This window comes from Thermobia domestica, chromosome 13 (genome assembly GCF_964235325.1).
Source record: "Thermobia domestica chromosome 13, izTheDome1.hap1.1, whole genome shotgun sequence".
In the NCBI taxonomy this organism is placed as follows: Eukaryota; Metazoa; Arthropoda; class Insecta; order Zygentoma; family Lepismatidae; genus Thermobia; species Thermobia domestica.
The window spans coordinates 99952175-99968690 of record NC_137466.1 but is presented as its reverse complement, the minus strand read 5'-3'; the positions used below and the strand labels follow the sequence as shown (position 1 = coordinate 99968690).

General features: G+C 36.0%; 1 protein-coding gene across 1 annotated transcript in view; it reads left to right on the top strand.

The window, feature by feature from the left end:
- LOC145668387 (serine protease snk-like) overlaps window positions 1-16516 on the top strand; it is a 46497-nt gene that overhangs the window by 6851 nt on the left and 23130 nt on the right. Inside the window, exons 2-3 of the mRNA XM_081736175.1 lie at window positions 5918-6103; window positions 6975-7129. Of these exons, the coding sequence (XP_081592301.1) occupies window positions 5918-6103; window positions 6975-7129 (341 nt within the window). The remainder of the gene's footprint in view (window positions 1-5917; window positions 6104-6974; window positions 7130-16516) is intronic.

The window sequence follows — 16516 nt, the reverse complement described above, 5'->3', positions numbered from 1 at the left end:
AGCACATTGGTAGTTTACAGGACAGAAGCTTAAAGAAAAGCGCAAGATGCCATACCTTATCGAAAGCTTTCTCAAGGTCGAATAGAAGTAAACGTGATGGCTGTGAGCGGTTAAAATGATTTGTAATGAGATTGGTGAGGCGTAAGAGCTGGTCATGAACACCAATGCGAGGACGGAAACCTGCTTGATGGAGTGGAATGGTGCGATGGAGAGAGAAATGTGGATGAAGTCTGGTAACAAGAATGCGTTCTAGAATTTTGCAGGAAACAGAGGTTAATTGGATTGGACGGTAAGATGATACTGAGGCTTTAGAAACATTAAAGTCTTGGAGGTTTTCCAATTGACGGGAATGATACCGGTACGTAAAATGAAAGTGAAAATATGGGCTAACAGGAGCAGTAAATAGAAAGGACTCTCTTTAATGTGACGGTAGGTGATAAGGTCCACGCCTGGAGCAGTGTTACGTTTGCGAGCTGTGACTTCACGAATTTCTGGAACTGTGATAGGTGTGGTAAGTTCGTGATGAGCTGGAAAGGTATGCTCTGTACTGGGTTGAAGATGAGGAGAATCAACATTAAACGTATATGCAGGATGGCGTTGTTCAGATCTTTCAGGAAGAAATGGCGTGAAGATTGTTTGGAGGTGATTCGCAAAGGCATCAGCTTTGGCACTATCTGAGGTGAGTGGATGATCACCGTCCTTTTTTGCTCCAAAATAAGTGTTCATGGGAGGACGCCGAGGTTTATCCTGGCATGATTCGTGCCACTTAGACGTTATGTTGATTCAATGTGCTGTTAGGCGTAGTATCACAATAAACTTACATTCTCATGTTGCAGGTTTTTTGCCGCGGATTGTACGTGCGTAATCTCGGTAAAATTGTCTAGAACGTCTGATCATGTGAAGGTATTGAGGTGGTAATCGAGGACGCCATGGATGTACTTGCGAGGTAGGAATATTCTCGGCAGATGCTGTATGGATAGTAGAAGTGATAGCATCCAGCGCCGAGTATAGTTCATCCTCAGTATTTGGTGGCTCGAGATGTTCAAGCTTAGTAGTGAGATGAAGTCTGTAGTTATTCCAATTAGCTTTGTCAAATCTAGGGACCTCCCTAGGTGGAATGTTTACAGAACAGTGGTGGCAAAAAGAACGTTTGATAGTTAACTTGACTGGAAGGTGGTCGCTGCCAAGAGGGTCTAAGACTTTGATATGGCATTTGCCGGCAAGAGTAGTTGAGGTGATGACAACATCCGGTGTGGTATCTGAGAGAGAGCGTGTTGATTTTGGAAGTTTATGCAGAATGCAAGGTATGCGTGTTGTAACGAAGTTCTTGAATTGAACCTTCTGGCAAGCGGGTCTACTATGAATGTTAATATCGGCCATGATAATGAAGTGGCGAAAATTGTTCGTAATATACTGAAGAAAGAAGTATGGTATTGCATGGCCGGGGCGAACGTAGATGGTCGCCAAGGTGATGTATAAAGCCTTGAAATAGACGGTTGTGATAAAATATTCTGGAAGGTTGGAAATAGGAGCTTGGAAAGTACGATAAGGTAACTGAGGAGCAAATCCAATGAGTACGCCGCCATTGGCGCGGAGGCTGGTGTTTGATTGTCGGCTCGAAAGATCTGGTATCCTGAGAACTTACAAGACATGCGAGGTGTGAGATGCGTTTCGTTTAGTAGAAACGCTGATGCATGTTCTTCCAGAAGAAGTTGTTCGAAGAGAGGTTTATGTTGATTGAGGGAACTGATATTGAGAAAGATAATAACGATATCCATAAAGAAATTCATAATCTTAAACAGATGTCTCCAAGCGGGTGGTGTGAAAGTGAACTCGTTGGCCTGTGTAGGTGGCATTGAACGTGAAATATGCAGCGGGCAGCATACTGTACTTGTTGTAGTACATGCGGCCGTAGAAAAGGACGCACGTTTTGTAGCGTTAATGTGATGAACTGAAGAAGTTGAGATACTGTAACAGGCTGAGAATCAGGTGGTACATTGGTGTTGGTCGTTGGTTCACTTTGAGTGCGAAGTGGTCCACTAAGTGAGGTTTATCCGGTGAAGATGCGGGTCGAGCTTGACACTTAAAGCTATAAGTCGGGTGTTGTTCAGGACAAGCGGAGCACTGCGGTGGACGCTGCAGTTCGGACAGGTACGTGTGGAATGGAGTCCAGCACAGTATCCACATTTCGAGTTATTCCTGCAGTTGGCGGTGGTGTGCGTGTTATATTCTTGACAACGCTCGCAACGGATTGGTACTGGCCGTGCAGTGCGTGATGGCTCGATGTGCTTCGATAGATGTGCTTTTCGTTGTGGTATTTCGTGTCGAAATTTGTAAGTAAGAACGAATAGATTGGTTGTTTTGTACTGTCAGATAGCGATGGAAACTCCGTGTCGTCGATTCTAAGTTGCTCACTATGAGAGTCTGAGATGCTATCTCGGCGATGACGTTTCGGAGATGGTATGTGATGGTGACCTATAACTGGAGATCGTGATCTTTCCGGGCTATTGTCGGTACGGTGTGAATCTCGGTGCCTACGTCTGATATCCGAATCTGCAGAGGATACAGTAGGACCAGCTATTACGGTAGGAAGTCCGACATGTCCTCCAGTCGTCATATCGGGTCAACCAGTGATGGACCCTAGGCCCACTGGTCGAAATGAGAGATGAGCAACAATGAGATGGGAGATGAGAAAATAAGATGAGTGTAATGAAGTTCAAAAGACAAAGAACCCTTCGAAAGCGATAATTTTCGTCTATCCTGTAAGTGCAGTATGTGTGTTATGCTCTCAGATACGTACTGGAATATCTGGTCCTTGCTGACACACTAACAAACACAAGACAGGTTAGGTTTCTTGATGAGGTAAGTATTAATTAAGAGCGACCAAGCTCTAACCTAAAACCTTAGCTTTCAAGCCTTTGATTTACGGTTATTTGTGATTTCACGTTTATAACAAAAACAAATATTTTTAAATAAATTACTTAAAGAGATATTTTTCACAAAGTTTATCCTTTTAAATTATTGTACAAGCTTTGCCTTTTAATAAGCCTTTTCCGAAATAAATGCAAATGAATTGTGCTGCCATCTTTGGAGTTCTTTTAGACTACATTTATATGTTTGTGGCCAATCCTTTCGACAATGAGATTTCGGGAACTACAGGCTCTAGAAAGATGATGTTTTCACTGATCGATTGCAAATTTTGCGTAGATTGTCCAGTTCTGATTGATTTTTTTAAAAAAATATGACCGTTATTTCTTTATTACATTTTTACGGGTACACTGGAAGTGTTGAAATAAAAAAAGAAGCATCATATCCTACGAGTTATATATTCCAACACCACATTGTTGTATATTGGGGTTGTATATGTCTCAAGCGTTTGTTTCATGGCCAAATAATAATGAAAAAGGAAGGATAACTATTTCTCGAGTCTAAGATGAATCTTTATTTTTTGAGTGTTTTCTTCAATGAACACCATATATAACTGACATTATAATTAATTGTATATGTAATGTATTTGCTTATTACACACTGCATGCAAGAAGAAAGAAAACACTGGTCATACATGAATTAGAAACTCCAACCGGAAGTAGGCTCAAATTTTGCAAACGGTGCGAGATATTGAGAAAAAATAATCGAAAAAATCTTCCCTTTATGACACCCCTTGCCGATTTTTTAAAATCAAGACGTCTTTCACTTGTGTCTGTAAAGGGACATGTACGCTCATGTCCAAAATTATTGTCGCATGTCTATAAATCTGTTGTTGTAGGAATATAATTTGATAACGAATTCGCCCGGTATTTCTTATAATGTTAGTATGTGTATAATAGGCAAAGACATGTATGTGGTAAATTTCATGTCAAAAGATCAATAAATAAGAACAACAAAAGGAAAATAAAATTTTCTTGTCCATTTAGCAACAGTTTATTTTACTCATTATAATTTTCGTATTTATAATTATTTTCCTATGAAATTTACCACAAATATACATTTCCCGATTATGCACATAGTATCAGTATTAAAATTACCCACCAAAATCATTATCAAATTATATTCTTACAAAGAGACAGTTATAGATATGCGACAATAATTTTGGACATGAGTGTACATATGTTGTGAGGAATGAGGAGGAGATTTATGCTCATATGCGAATGATGCGCTTTGTAGAGAGCGCAGGTTCAGCTAGTTATATCTTAAAATGTCTATATCTCGGAATCTTTGAAGGTTAGAGATATGAAATTTAATATACGCACTTTTCACTTAATGTAATTAGACACGCATTTCACCGCTTCTTGCTATCTGTCCTAGAAGGTAATAAAACTGGTGGGAAGAAAAAGAGTGAGGTTACAATTGAATGGCCATATCTTGAAATTCGTTAAGGTTAGAGATGTGAAATTTGGTATTTAGATTTTCAATTTATAGTACGAGTAATTAAAGAAGTTTTTATGATTTGATTTGATTTGAGTTTACCGTCCCGTTCAGTAACAAATCTATATGAGACGTAGACCTACAGTCCAACGGGGATCCGAGGCACATGAGCTCCCGCCAGATATCGAACCCGGTCTCCTACGCCTGGATATAATTTGTAACATTTACTCTTGTGTAGTTTGTATAACATTTTAGGAATTAGCGTGACAGGGAAACAAAAATGTTTTTGCATTATATTGAGGGCAAAAAAAGATAAGTCATGTAACAAGATAAGGATTTAATTGGCTAGGCATTTCCCTTAGAAATCTTGGCTTAGATATGTAGACTATTGCAGCTGTGAGAAGTGTTGCCAAAAGTTATTAGTAGTAGATCTTAAAATGTTATCAGGAATTCAAAATTTCAGTTCCTTCTGGCTTCTGAAATTTGATGGGGCTTTTATGAAGTGGATATGGTCCTGTTAAGTGTTATCTTGTACTTCTCTCAGCGATGAGTTTTACTGGTAAGGAAATGTCCCCATAGACAAGGTCCTTGGGAGAAATGCTCTCATGCAGACAAAGTTCTTGGGAGAATACGATCTTTGGTCTCACGTAGTCGGCGACAATGACTGGTAACACACATAAAACACACACGTTGCCATTAATGAAACAAAAAAAGTCACATAATATCTTATCTTTAGAGAAGATGTTGAAAATATCTTCCTATTCTGTAGGCAAAATCGAACACACCGTTTTATTTTGGCTTCTGTCTAATGTAATGCTTCCACTGTGATATTCGCAGTTTCTGTTATGGTGTTCTGCTTCAACATTTCTAGGATTATTGGCTTGTTTCTATACATACTTCCCTTCAAGTAGGGACGTAGAAAGAAATCAGGTGTAGTCAGGCACGGAGACCTTGCCTACAGCTAGAGGCGGACATTTTCAAAATATTCTCTAACGTTAATATGTTATGTGCCTTTTTTTCGCTTCATTAATAATAATGTAATGTAATATTTGTTGTATTTATGCCTGTTGCAACTAACACGTTAATTTTTTTAAATTTTAATCGTATTCTTCAATTCGACTTCAAATATCCGAAAGTTTTATTCCAATTGTAAGATACACTGATGGATATATGCTGTTTTTGTTGAGGCGATGCCTGCATTACCCAGAACGAATTTAAACCAACGAACATAGTCTCATAAATCCCCCATCTTTCCGTGAGCATTTTACAGAAACCGCATGAAAACTGGACTTCAATTACAAACTCAACAAACAAATGAAAGCCGCTGTTCAAAAAGTCACCTGTTAGTAATAATTATCATTAGTGTTTTTCACGAAATTATTTCTATTTGTCTGACTGATTACTAAAACCTTCCTGTATCTTCTAGATTTTATTGATTTTTTATACTAATCAAAATTTATGTTTACCATAATTTATTTCACCTTATTCTTCTATGAAAAATTCTATAAAATTTGATCTATAAGTTGTATTACATTTATTTATTTTTATCTAGGTGATCAATGCAAACTTCGTGATGGTTCTCCTGGAGTATGTAAACTATTTGATGACTGCCCTGAAATTCAAAATAGAATTCAAGGCGGAAGTCGACCTCGAAAATGTGGATTTCAAGGATTTACTCCAATTATATGCTGTCCTATAAGTAGTTCAGGTTCCACAAGTGAGCCAATTTCTCAACGAAGTAAGTAATAATGTTATGATAGAAATTTACGCAGAAAGAAAGATGTTTTATATTTTAACTAGCAGCGTTCACCCCGCTTCGCTGCGGTCACCCCGGAACGCAATAAACTTTGTTACTTAGATAATTTTTACTTTTTCGCTTTCAAATTGCAGTAAATGTTAACATTATAGCGCCTGTCATTTATGTTAACCCGCCGAGTGACACGGTCATGCGGGTTGCATATAAATACGTTTATTTTTATACCTATGATGAACTAACAAAGGATTTGTACGTTATGGACACTTGAATGGTCAATTATCTCAAGACACTGGTAATTAAAAATTAAAGTGATATGATAAAAACCATCTAGGGTCCAAATCCTAATAACCCCCCAAAAATGAAAGAAATTGGTTCAGCCGTATTAGCGTGATGAGCTAACAAAGGATTTGTGCGTTCTCTTTTATATAATAGATATAAAGAGCAAAATGAAGTATGACATTGAGCAACTTCTCACTTTTTGTCTTCAAAATTGTTTATTATTATTATTATTATTATTATTATTATTATTATTATTATTATTATTATTATTATTATTATTATTGTCATTATTATTTTCATGATGTAAAAAAAGAAATGAAAGTATAAAACTTACATGCCTTCAAGGGATTCATCCGATCTTCATCAAATTTGACATCGCAGGTTAAAATTTGGTGCTGTAGCATTTTAAATTAGATTTTACTATATCGCAATCTATTCCGTAACTCCTTAATTTCACAAAACAAAATATATATTCTGTGCCAATAGTTTAGATTACCTGCCTTTAGCTAAGCATATTAAATTTACTTTCATTGGTCTGTTTTATAAACTAAATTGGTTTCTCTTTCATTTTCAGTGTGCAAAGAATATGCGAAAGCAGTTTACATGGTCATAGAATCTCCTGTTTTAGCTGGCGAGGAAACTTATATAAATAGGTCTACTTGTGCACTTGCTGGAGATACTTTCATCACTGGTGGAGAAGAAGCAAAACCTAGAGAATTTCCACACATGGTAAGTACTCAGCCGAATGTATTGCCTTTGGAAGAAAAATATATAATTGACTTAAGATGAGATAGCCAATATCCCCGTATACTAAGTACTGAGTTATTGAGATTTGAAATGTTCAAAGGAAAGTTCTTGTCAGTGTGTGAAATACATAACATCAGAAACAATGTGAAAGAAAGCCTTTTATATATATTTGAGAACAAGATCCTGAGGCGAATATTCGGACCCAAGAGGAACGGAATGCGGAATGGCGGAAACTTTATAACGAGGAACTACATAATTTATATGGTTTACCCAACATTGTTAGGGTCGTCAAGTCTAGGAGGCTTAGGTGGGCGGGTCATGTAGCTAGAATGGAAGAAAGTAGAAACGCTTTCAAAGTCTTGACTGGAAGACCAATCGGAAAACGACCATTAGGAAGACCTAGGCGCAGATAGGAGGACAATATTAAGATGGATCTCGCAGAGATTGGAATACAAAGTAGAAACTGGATGCAGTTAGCTAAGGATAGAAGTCAGTGGAGAGCTTTTGTGAACGCGGCATTGAAACTCCGGGTTCCATAGGCCATAGAGTTAGTTAGTTAGTTTTAATATGGCTGTCTTTCCTTATATGTAGGCTTTCTTCCAGAAAATTTCGTCTCGGGGTGTCAAAAATATAAGGAGCTGCATTGGGACAATATTTTGGTATATTGACAATAGCAATTTAATTTTTCTTAGTTTTGAGGAGGTGAGCAAAATCTCTCCGAAAGTATGCCTGTAAGAAACACTATATATACCTATGTATAATGTGTATGCATGTAGTTGCATTCAAAAAGAGGGTGAATTATTATTATTATTATTATTATTATTATTATTATTATTATTAGACGACTTCCTGCTTATGCTATGCATAAATGTTGGAAGTCTTGTACAGCGGCTATGTCCGTCTGTCTATCTATATATCTGTTAACAAGTATCAGAGCAAAAACGCTAGAAGATATCGAAAAGCGTTTTTTTTTCAATCGATTCCATCTCCTTCCGTTAACCACGTATTCTAACTGGAAGCCGGCGGTATACAAACTTTAAATACAATATTAAATAAAATACGTAGGTTGTTGATCATGGAGGTTGACATTAGCCATTTCCGGTTTCAACGTTTTTCGCAGTAGAACAATCACGGTAGTAGATAATGACAAGCGTCCAGCGCGTTAAGGGAACATATCGGTACCACCCGCAACACTCTATCAAAACTGGAAGTTGATGAAATTTACTAGTACTCCCGGTTTCAATAATAATTTCCGTAGAACAAAAGCGGTGAAAGCGTGAAAGGTATCGAGAAGCTGTTTCTTATCATCGATTCAGTATTCGAAGAATAGAGTCCATACTCTAGCCTAACTCTATGTTCAAACCTGAAGTAGTAGAAATCAACCATCTCTGGTTTTAACCTTGGCCACCATATAATAAAAACGGTAACAGACAAGGACAAACTATATTTTGCAATCAGTTCAGCGTCTCAAGAGGACAAATCACTTTCTGCAACTCTTTACCGAAACCGGAAGTGGTTGAAATTTACTAGTAGAGTAAAGTGGGGGAATGCCAGTAGTATGGGCCTGACTTTAGGACACTTTTTGGCCCCTGGGTCCCTGCCTCAGGACCCATGGTCCCTGGCCGGGGTCAATGACCTAGGGGTACCTAGGACCACCCCCTCTAAATTTTGGCAGGGGTACCATGGCCCACCCCCTAAATTTTGGCAGGGGTACATAGGACCACCCCCCTTAAATTTTGGAAATTGCCAAATCTAAAAATTTGGTATGGTAGCCTAGGACCATAGTATGTACCTCTATCAGTATTGGGTGTCTATGTCGTTCCCTTTCATGGGTAAAAAATTGCCAAAAATTCAAATTTCGGGGGTTTTTGACCTAATTTATCCCCTTGGATGAGGTGTTATTACCCTATATGGTTATATGGGCGTATACAGGGGTCCATTCCCTTTCATAAGACATGGGTATATTAATGCACCCCTTGAAAAATTTGGGAGGGGTACCTTGGCCCACCCCTTAAATTTTAGAAATTGCCCAATTTAAACATTGGGTATTATAGTAGTGGACCCTAATATGTATTATGATAAATTTGGATGGTCCACCTCGTTCCCTTCTAGGGGTACCAAATTGCCAAAAAATATAAACGTAAGCAATACGTAGTACCACGTGTTTGGTTTTCGACCTAATTTATTCCCTTGGATGAGGTCCTATTACCTTATATGTTTATATGAGCGTATACAGGAGTCTATTACCTTTCATAAGACATGGATATATTGGTGCACCCCCGGGAGGGGTACCTTGGCCCACCCCTTCAATTTTAGAAATTGCCCAATTTAAACATTTGGTATAATAGTATAGAACCCTAGTATGTATCACGATAAATTTGGGTGGTCCACCTCGTTCCTTTTAGGGGTACAAAATTGTCAAATTTTAGTACAACCACGTGTTTGGTCTTTTGACCCAATTTATCGCCTTGGATGAGGTCCTATTACCTTATATGGTTATTTGGTTATGTATAGGGGTCTATTCCATATCATAAGACATAGGTACATTTGTGCACCCCAGGAGGGGTACCTTGGCCCACCCCTTATATCTTGGAAATTGCCCAATTTAAACATTGGTATTATAGTATAGGACCCTAACATATATTACTATAACCTCGTTCCCTTTTAGGGGTACAAAATTGCCAAAAATATAAACGTAAGCAATACGTTGTACCACGTGTTTGGTTTTTGACCTAATTTATTCCATTGGATGAGGTCCTATTACCTTATATCGTTATATGGTCGTGTATAGAGGTCCATTACCTATCATAAGACATAGGTACATTTGTGCACCCCTTTAAATTTTTGGTAGGGGTACATTGGACCACCCCTTCAATTTCGAAATTGCTCAATTTAAACATTTGGTATTATAGTATAGGACCCTAATATGTATCATGATAAATTTGGGTGGTCCACCTCGTTCCCTTTAAGGGGTACAAATTTGCCAAATTTTAGTACAACCACGTGGTTGTTTTTTTGGCACAATTTATCCCCTTGGATGAGGTCCTATTACCTTATATGGTTATATGGTCATCTATATTGGTCCATTTCCTATCATAAGACATGGGTATAATGATGCACCCCGGGAGGGGTACTTTGGCCCACCCCTTTAATTTTGGAAATTGCCCCTTTTACATGTTTGGTATTATAGTATAGAACCCTAATATATATTACTATAAATTTGGGTGGTTCACCACGTTTCCTTTCATGGGTACGAAATTGCCAAATTTTAGTACAACCACGTGTTTGGTTTTGGCTCAATTTATCCAATTGGATGAGGTCCTATTACCTTATATGGTTATATGATCATGTATAGGGGTCCATTCCATATCCCCTTAAGTTTTGGAAATTTTCCAATTTAAGCATTCGGTATCATAGTACATGACCTCAACATGTATCATGATAAATTTGGGTGGTCCATCTTGTTCCCTTTCATGGGTAAAAATATAAACATAAGCAATATGTTGTACCATGCGTTTTGTTTTTGGCCCAATTTCTTCCCTTTGATGGGGTTCTGTTACCTTATATGGTTATATGGTCATGTATATGGGTTCATTTCCTATCATAAGACATGGGTACATTGACGCACCCTTTAAAATTTTTGGGAGGGGGTATCTTGGCTCATCCACTCGGTTTTAGAAATTGTTTAATATAAGCATTTGGTATCTTCGTACAGGTCTTCAATATGTACCACTATAAATTTGGATGGTCCACATCGTTCCCTTTCATGGGTAAAGAACTACCAAAAATCAAATTTCGGAGGTTATTGACCCCTATTTAGCACGTTATATGGTTTATTACCTTTATATGTTTATGTTCCCTTTTAAATTTGGGAATTATCAAATAACAAAATTCGGTAAACGTTTTCTAGGACCCATTGGTGTTCCTCTTATGGCCAAATATTCAAAATTTAAATGTTATTGACCGGCTTTATTATTGAATAAGTACAGGATTTATTACTTTTTCATAAGACACAGGTGTATTTGTGTACCAATCTTAAATTTTGGAAGGGGTACATTTCTTATTGTCGTATCAATAATTGGTAATTGGATAGTATCTCATTCATTGGGTAAATCATTATGATCACGTGATCAGTTATTGACCTATGATGGGATTAGGAGTCCAGGACATTGGTACATTGAAACTTTGTAGGATAATTTGAGAATGCGTCATTGGTTTTGATTATTCCCGCCAAATATGAACGTAAGCAAGACGTTGTACCACGTGATTGTCCTTGATGAGGTAGTGTACAGGGATTCATTTCCTTTGTTGTGGTACTTCTTAAGTTTGAGTACACACACTTCTAGAAAACAGTTGGTTCTACTCAGGTAAACAATTGACGGACATTATTGACCTTATTGAACATATAATGATATGATTAACTCTAAGACTTAGGTATATCAAGAGAAGTATTCTTTAAATTTGGGAATGGTGATAAACAGAATTTTAACATAAGGTGCGAAATTTGAAACAATACATTGAACTTTAGTCACAGCTCATAGTCTAAGATCATTGGTGGTGATTGATTTGAAATCTGATAGCTAACCTTATTGAATCTTATGACTCATAGACGAAAGGCAATACATGCTACAACAGTTTGAAATTTAATCATAAGGTGATGTAATCTGACACTAGCAAAGTTATTGTTAATGCAATTTGATTGGATGATCACTATCTTTCCTGCAATCTGATTGGTTGATCACTATCTTTCGTGCAATCTGATTGGTTGCTGATTTCAAATCTTTGCTGTATTCAGTTTTAAGTTTTGTTTAACATTGAAAAATCTTGGTTTCGTTCAACATTTTGCACTCACTGATAAATATGATCAAAACCGTTTATTTGTTAATCGAATAGTTAAAAACCGGATAACATTTGACGGTTAACCGTGAAACGTAAAATTTTTAGTTTGAAATTTTTTTGCTTGAAACTTTTTGTTTGAAAATTCTTGCTTTCAAATTTTTGTTTGAATTTTTTGTTTCTGAATTTTGTTTGAAATTTTTTTTCAAAATTTTTTGTTTTAAAATTTTTCGTTTAAAATTTAAAAAAAAATTCGTTTCAAAAATTTTGTTTAAAATTTTTTGTTTGAAATTTTTTCGTTTCCAAATTTTGTTTGAAATTTTTTGTTTCGAATTTTGTTTTTTCAAATTTTTGTTTGAATTTTTTTCGTTTGAAATTTTTTGTTTGAATTTTTTCGTTTTAAAATTTTGTTTCGAAAGTTTTGTTTGAAATTTTTGTTTCAAAGTTTGGTTTGACATTTTTAAAGTTTGTGCACTCATTAGTAAAGAACCGGAACTGTTTAGAACTAAAACCTCTGGCAACATTGTGGTGCAATAGTACACGTCAGAACATGATAATGCAACGTCATCAGTTTTTCATCATATATAAGTATCGTTCGAGTTAGTATTCATGATAACATTATCATGGCTACTTGTCTGCAGTTTCTAAACACACGTGATGTGATGAAATCATTTACCAAGATTACTGATTTACAACAGAATGTACCTTATAGAATCTTAGCTAGCCAAATGATCCCTACAAAGTTTGGATTAAGAATCGTAGTGAAGCTTGAAAATGATAAGAATATAATTTTACCAGCAAGATATTTACCCATGGAAGCATCAAAACAAGAAGAACTGCTGCGTTTCTTAAATACTGGATCTGTATCTTTATGTTACAAAGGATTCTTGGGTCGAAGTCATCAATTTGAATTTAGTACACATCCAGATCCGTCAGCAATTGTGATGAAATCATGAATTCAAACGTCAGCACATCAGACATAGTTGTATGAATTTGGTTGGTCAGCATGACGTCAGTAACTGTGATGAAACCATAAATTCAAATGTCAGCACATTCCTTTCCAATGACGTCAGCCGTAGTTCTATAAACCAGCAAATACAGTGTCATCCCACGAAATCATTTGAGCAAGTGCTTTTCAGGTGGAAAGATGTGTACTTCTAACGATAAAGAGTTCATCTTCGCAAGCTATTATCCAATAAATATATTTCAAACAAAACATGTGATGATTGGTATCAGTGCTAGAACATTTGAACCAGTAATTCGATTGGGCAAAGCAGAACAATTTGGTGTACAACTGACCTTTGAAGAATGGCAAATATTATGTTCACGAATCGACCAAATGAACGATTATTTTCATGATGAGCTAAATGTGACCATAGTCAAATCATTAGGCTCAAATCATGAAGTGGTGCTGCGTACAGTCCTCGAAGAGAAGATGGTGCTGTTACGTAAAAAGAGTACATTCCATGTCCCTCGCAACATGGTGTATCTAACACAAACGGAATGGAACAAATTCATCAGCGTATTTCAGTGTGTGAAACATGCAGTGGAAGTGTGCAACAAAACAAGTATATTCCTGAAAAAGTACTATTTTGAAAAATGTGTCATGCATATTGTACAACATGTATCTAGATATTGTGATGGTTGTCAACATCGTTCGTGGGTGCATAACTGTATTGATAAACAGTTTATTTGTGATCAAATGGACATTGAGTTTCCACCAATTGATATTGCAATAGACCTTAAAAGACTTCAATTGGAATTAAAATTATACGCTAAAGACAAACTAGTGCAAGAAGTTCAAAATACATTGTATCGACAATATCCAGAACCACTATCTGGTATGGATGTATGTGGAGTGTAATAAAATGATCCATTTCAATGAATTGTGTTTTTTTCATTTCAAGTACAACCCCATGTTCTGACGTGTACTATTGCACCACAATGTTGCCAGAGGTTTTAGTTCTAAACAGTTCCGGTTCTTTACTAATGAGTGCACAAACTTTAAAAATGTCAAACCAAACTTTGAAACAAAAATTTCAAACAAAACTTTCGAAACAAAATTTTGAAACGAAAAAATTCAAACAAAAAATTTCAAACGAAAAAAATTCAAACAAAAATTTGAAAAAACAAAATTCGAAACAAAAAATTTCAAACAAAATTTGGAAACGAAAAAATTTCAAACAAAAAATTTTAAAAAATTTTTGAAACGATTTTTTTTTTTAAATTTTAAACGAAAAATTTTAAAACAAAAAATTTTGAAAAAAAATTTCAAACAAAATTCAGAAACAAAAAATTCAAACAAAAATTTGAAAGCAAGAATTTTCAAACAAAAAGTTTCAAGCAAAAAAATTTCAAACTAAAAATTTTACGTTTCACGGTTAACCGTCAAATGTTATCCGGTTTTTAACTATTCGATTAACAAATAAACGGTTTTGATCATATTTATCAGTGAGTGCAAAATGTTGAACGAAACCAAGATTTTTCAATGTTAAACAAAACTTAAAACTGAATACAGCAAAGATTTGAAATCAGCAACCAATCAGATTGCACGAAAGGTAGTGATCAACCAATCAGATTGCAGGAAAGATAGTGATCATCCAATCAAATTGCATTAACAATAACTTTGCTAGTGTCAGATTACATCACCTTATGATTAAATTTCAAACTGTTGTAGCATGTATTGCCTTTCGTCTATGAGTCATAAGATTCAATAAGGTTAGCTATCAGATTTCAAATCAATCACCACCAATGATCTTAGACTATGAGCTGTGACTAAAGTTCAATGTATTGTTTCAAATTTCGCACCTTATGTTAAAATTCTGTTTATCACCATTCCCAAATTTAAAGAATACTTCTCTTGATATACCTAAGTCTTAGAGTTAATCATATCATTATATGTTCAATAAGGTCAATAATGTCCGTCAATTGTTTACCTGAGTAGAACCAACTGTTTTCTAGAAGTGTGTGTACTCAAACTTAAGAAGTACCACAACAAAGGAAATGAATCCCTGTACACTACCTCATCAAGGACAATCACGTGGTACAACGTCTTGCTTACGTTCATATTTGGCGGGAATAATCAAAACCAATGACGCATTCTCAAATTATCCTACAAAGTTTCAATGTACCAATGTCCTGGACTCCTAATCCCATCATAGGTCAATAACTGATCACGTGATCATAATGATTTACCCAATGAATGAGATACTATCCAATTACCAATTATTGATACGACAATAAGAAATGTACCCCTTCCAAAATTTAAGATTGGTACACAAATACACCTGTGTCTTATGAAAAAGTAATAAATCCTGTACTTATTCAATAATAAAGCCGGTCAATAACATTTAAATTTTGAATATTTGGCCATAAGAGGAACACCAATGGGTCCTAGAAAACGTTTACCGAATTTTGTTATTTGATAATTCCCAAATTTAAAAGGGAACATAAACATATATAGGTAATAAACCATATAACGTGCTAAATAGGGGTCAATAACCTCCGAAATTTGATTTTTGGTAGTTCTTTACCCATGAAAGGGAACGATGTGGACCATCCAAATTTATAGTGGTACATATTGAAGACCTGTACGAAGATACCAAATGCTTATATTAAACAATTTCTAAAACCGAGTGGATGAGCCAAGATACCCCCTCCCAAAAATTTTAAAGGGTGCGTCAATGTACCCATGTCTTATGATAGGAAATGAACCCATATACATGACCATATAACCATATAAGGTAACAGAACCCCATCAAAGGGAAGAAATTGGGCCAAAAACAAAACGCATGGTACAACATATTGCTTATGTTTATATTTTTACCCATGAAAGGGAACAAGATGGACCACCCAAATTTATCATGATACATGTTGAGGTCATGTACTATGATACCGAATGCTTAAATTGGAAAATTTCCAAAACTTAAGGGGATATGGAATGGACCCCTATACATGATCATATAACCATATAAGGTAATAGGACCTCATCCAATTGGATAAATTGAGCCAAAACCAAACACGTGGTTGTACTAAAATTTGGCAATTTCGTACCCATGAAAGGAAACGTGGTGAACCACCCAAATTTATAGTAATATATATTAGGGTTCTATACTATAATACCAAACATGTAAAAGGGGCAATTTCCAAAATTAAAGGGGTGGGCCAAAGTACCCCTCCCGGGGTGCATCATTATACCCATGTCTTATGATAGGAAATGGACCAATATAGATGACCATATAACCATATAAGGTAATAGGACCTCATCCAAGGGGATAAATTGTGCCAAAAAAACAACCACGTGGTTGTACTAAAATTTGGCAAATTTGTACCCCTTAAAGGGAACGAGGTGGACCACCCAAATTTATCATGATACATATTAGGGTCCTATACTATAATACCAAATGTTTAAATTGAGCAATTTCGAAATTGAAGGGGTGGTCCAATGTACCCCTACCAAAAATTTAAAGGGGTGCACAAATGTACCTATGTCTTATGATAGGTAATGGACCTCTATACACGACCATATAACGA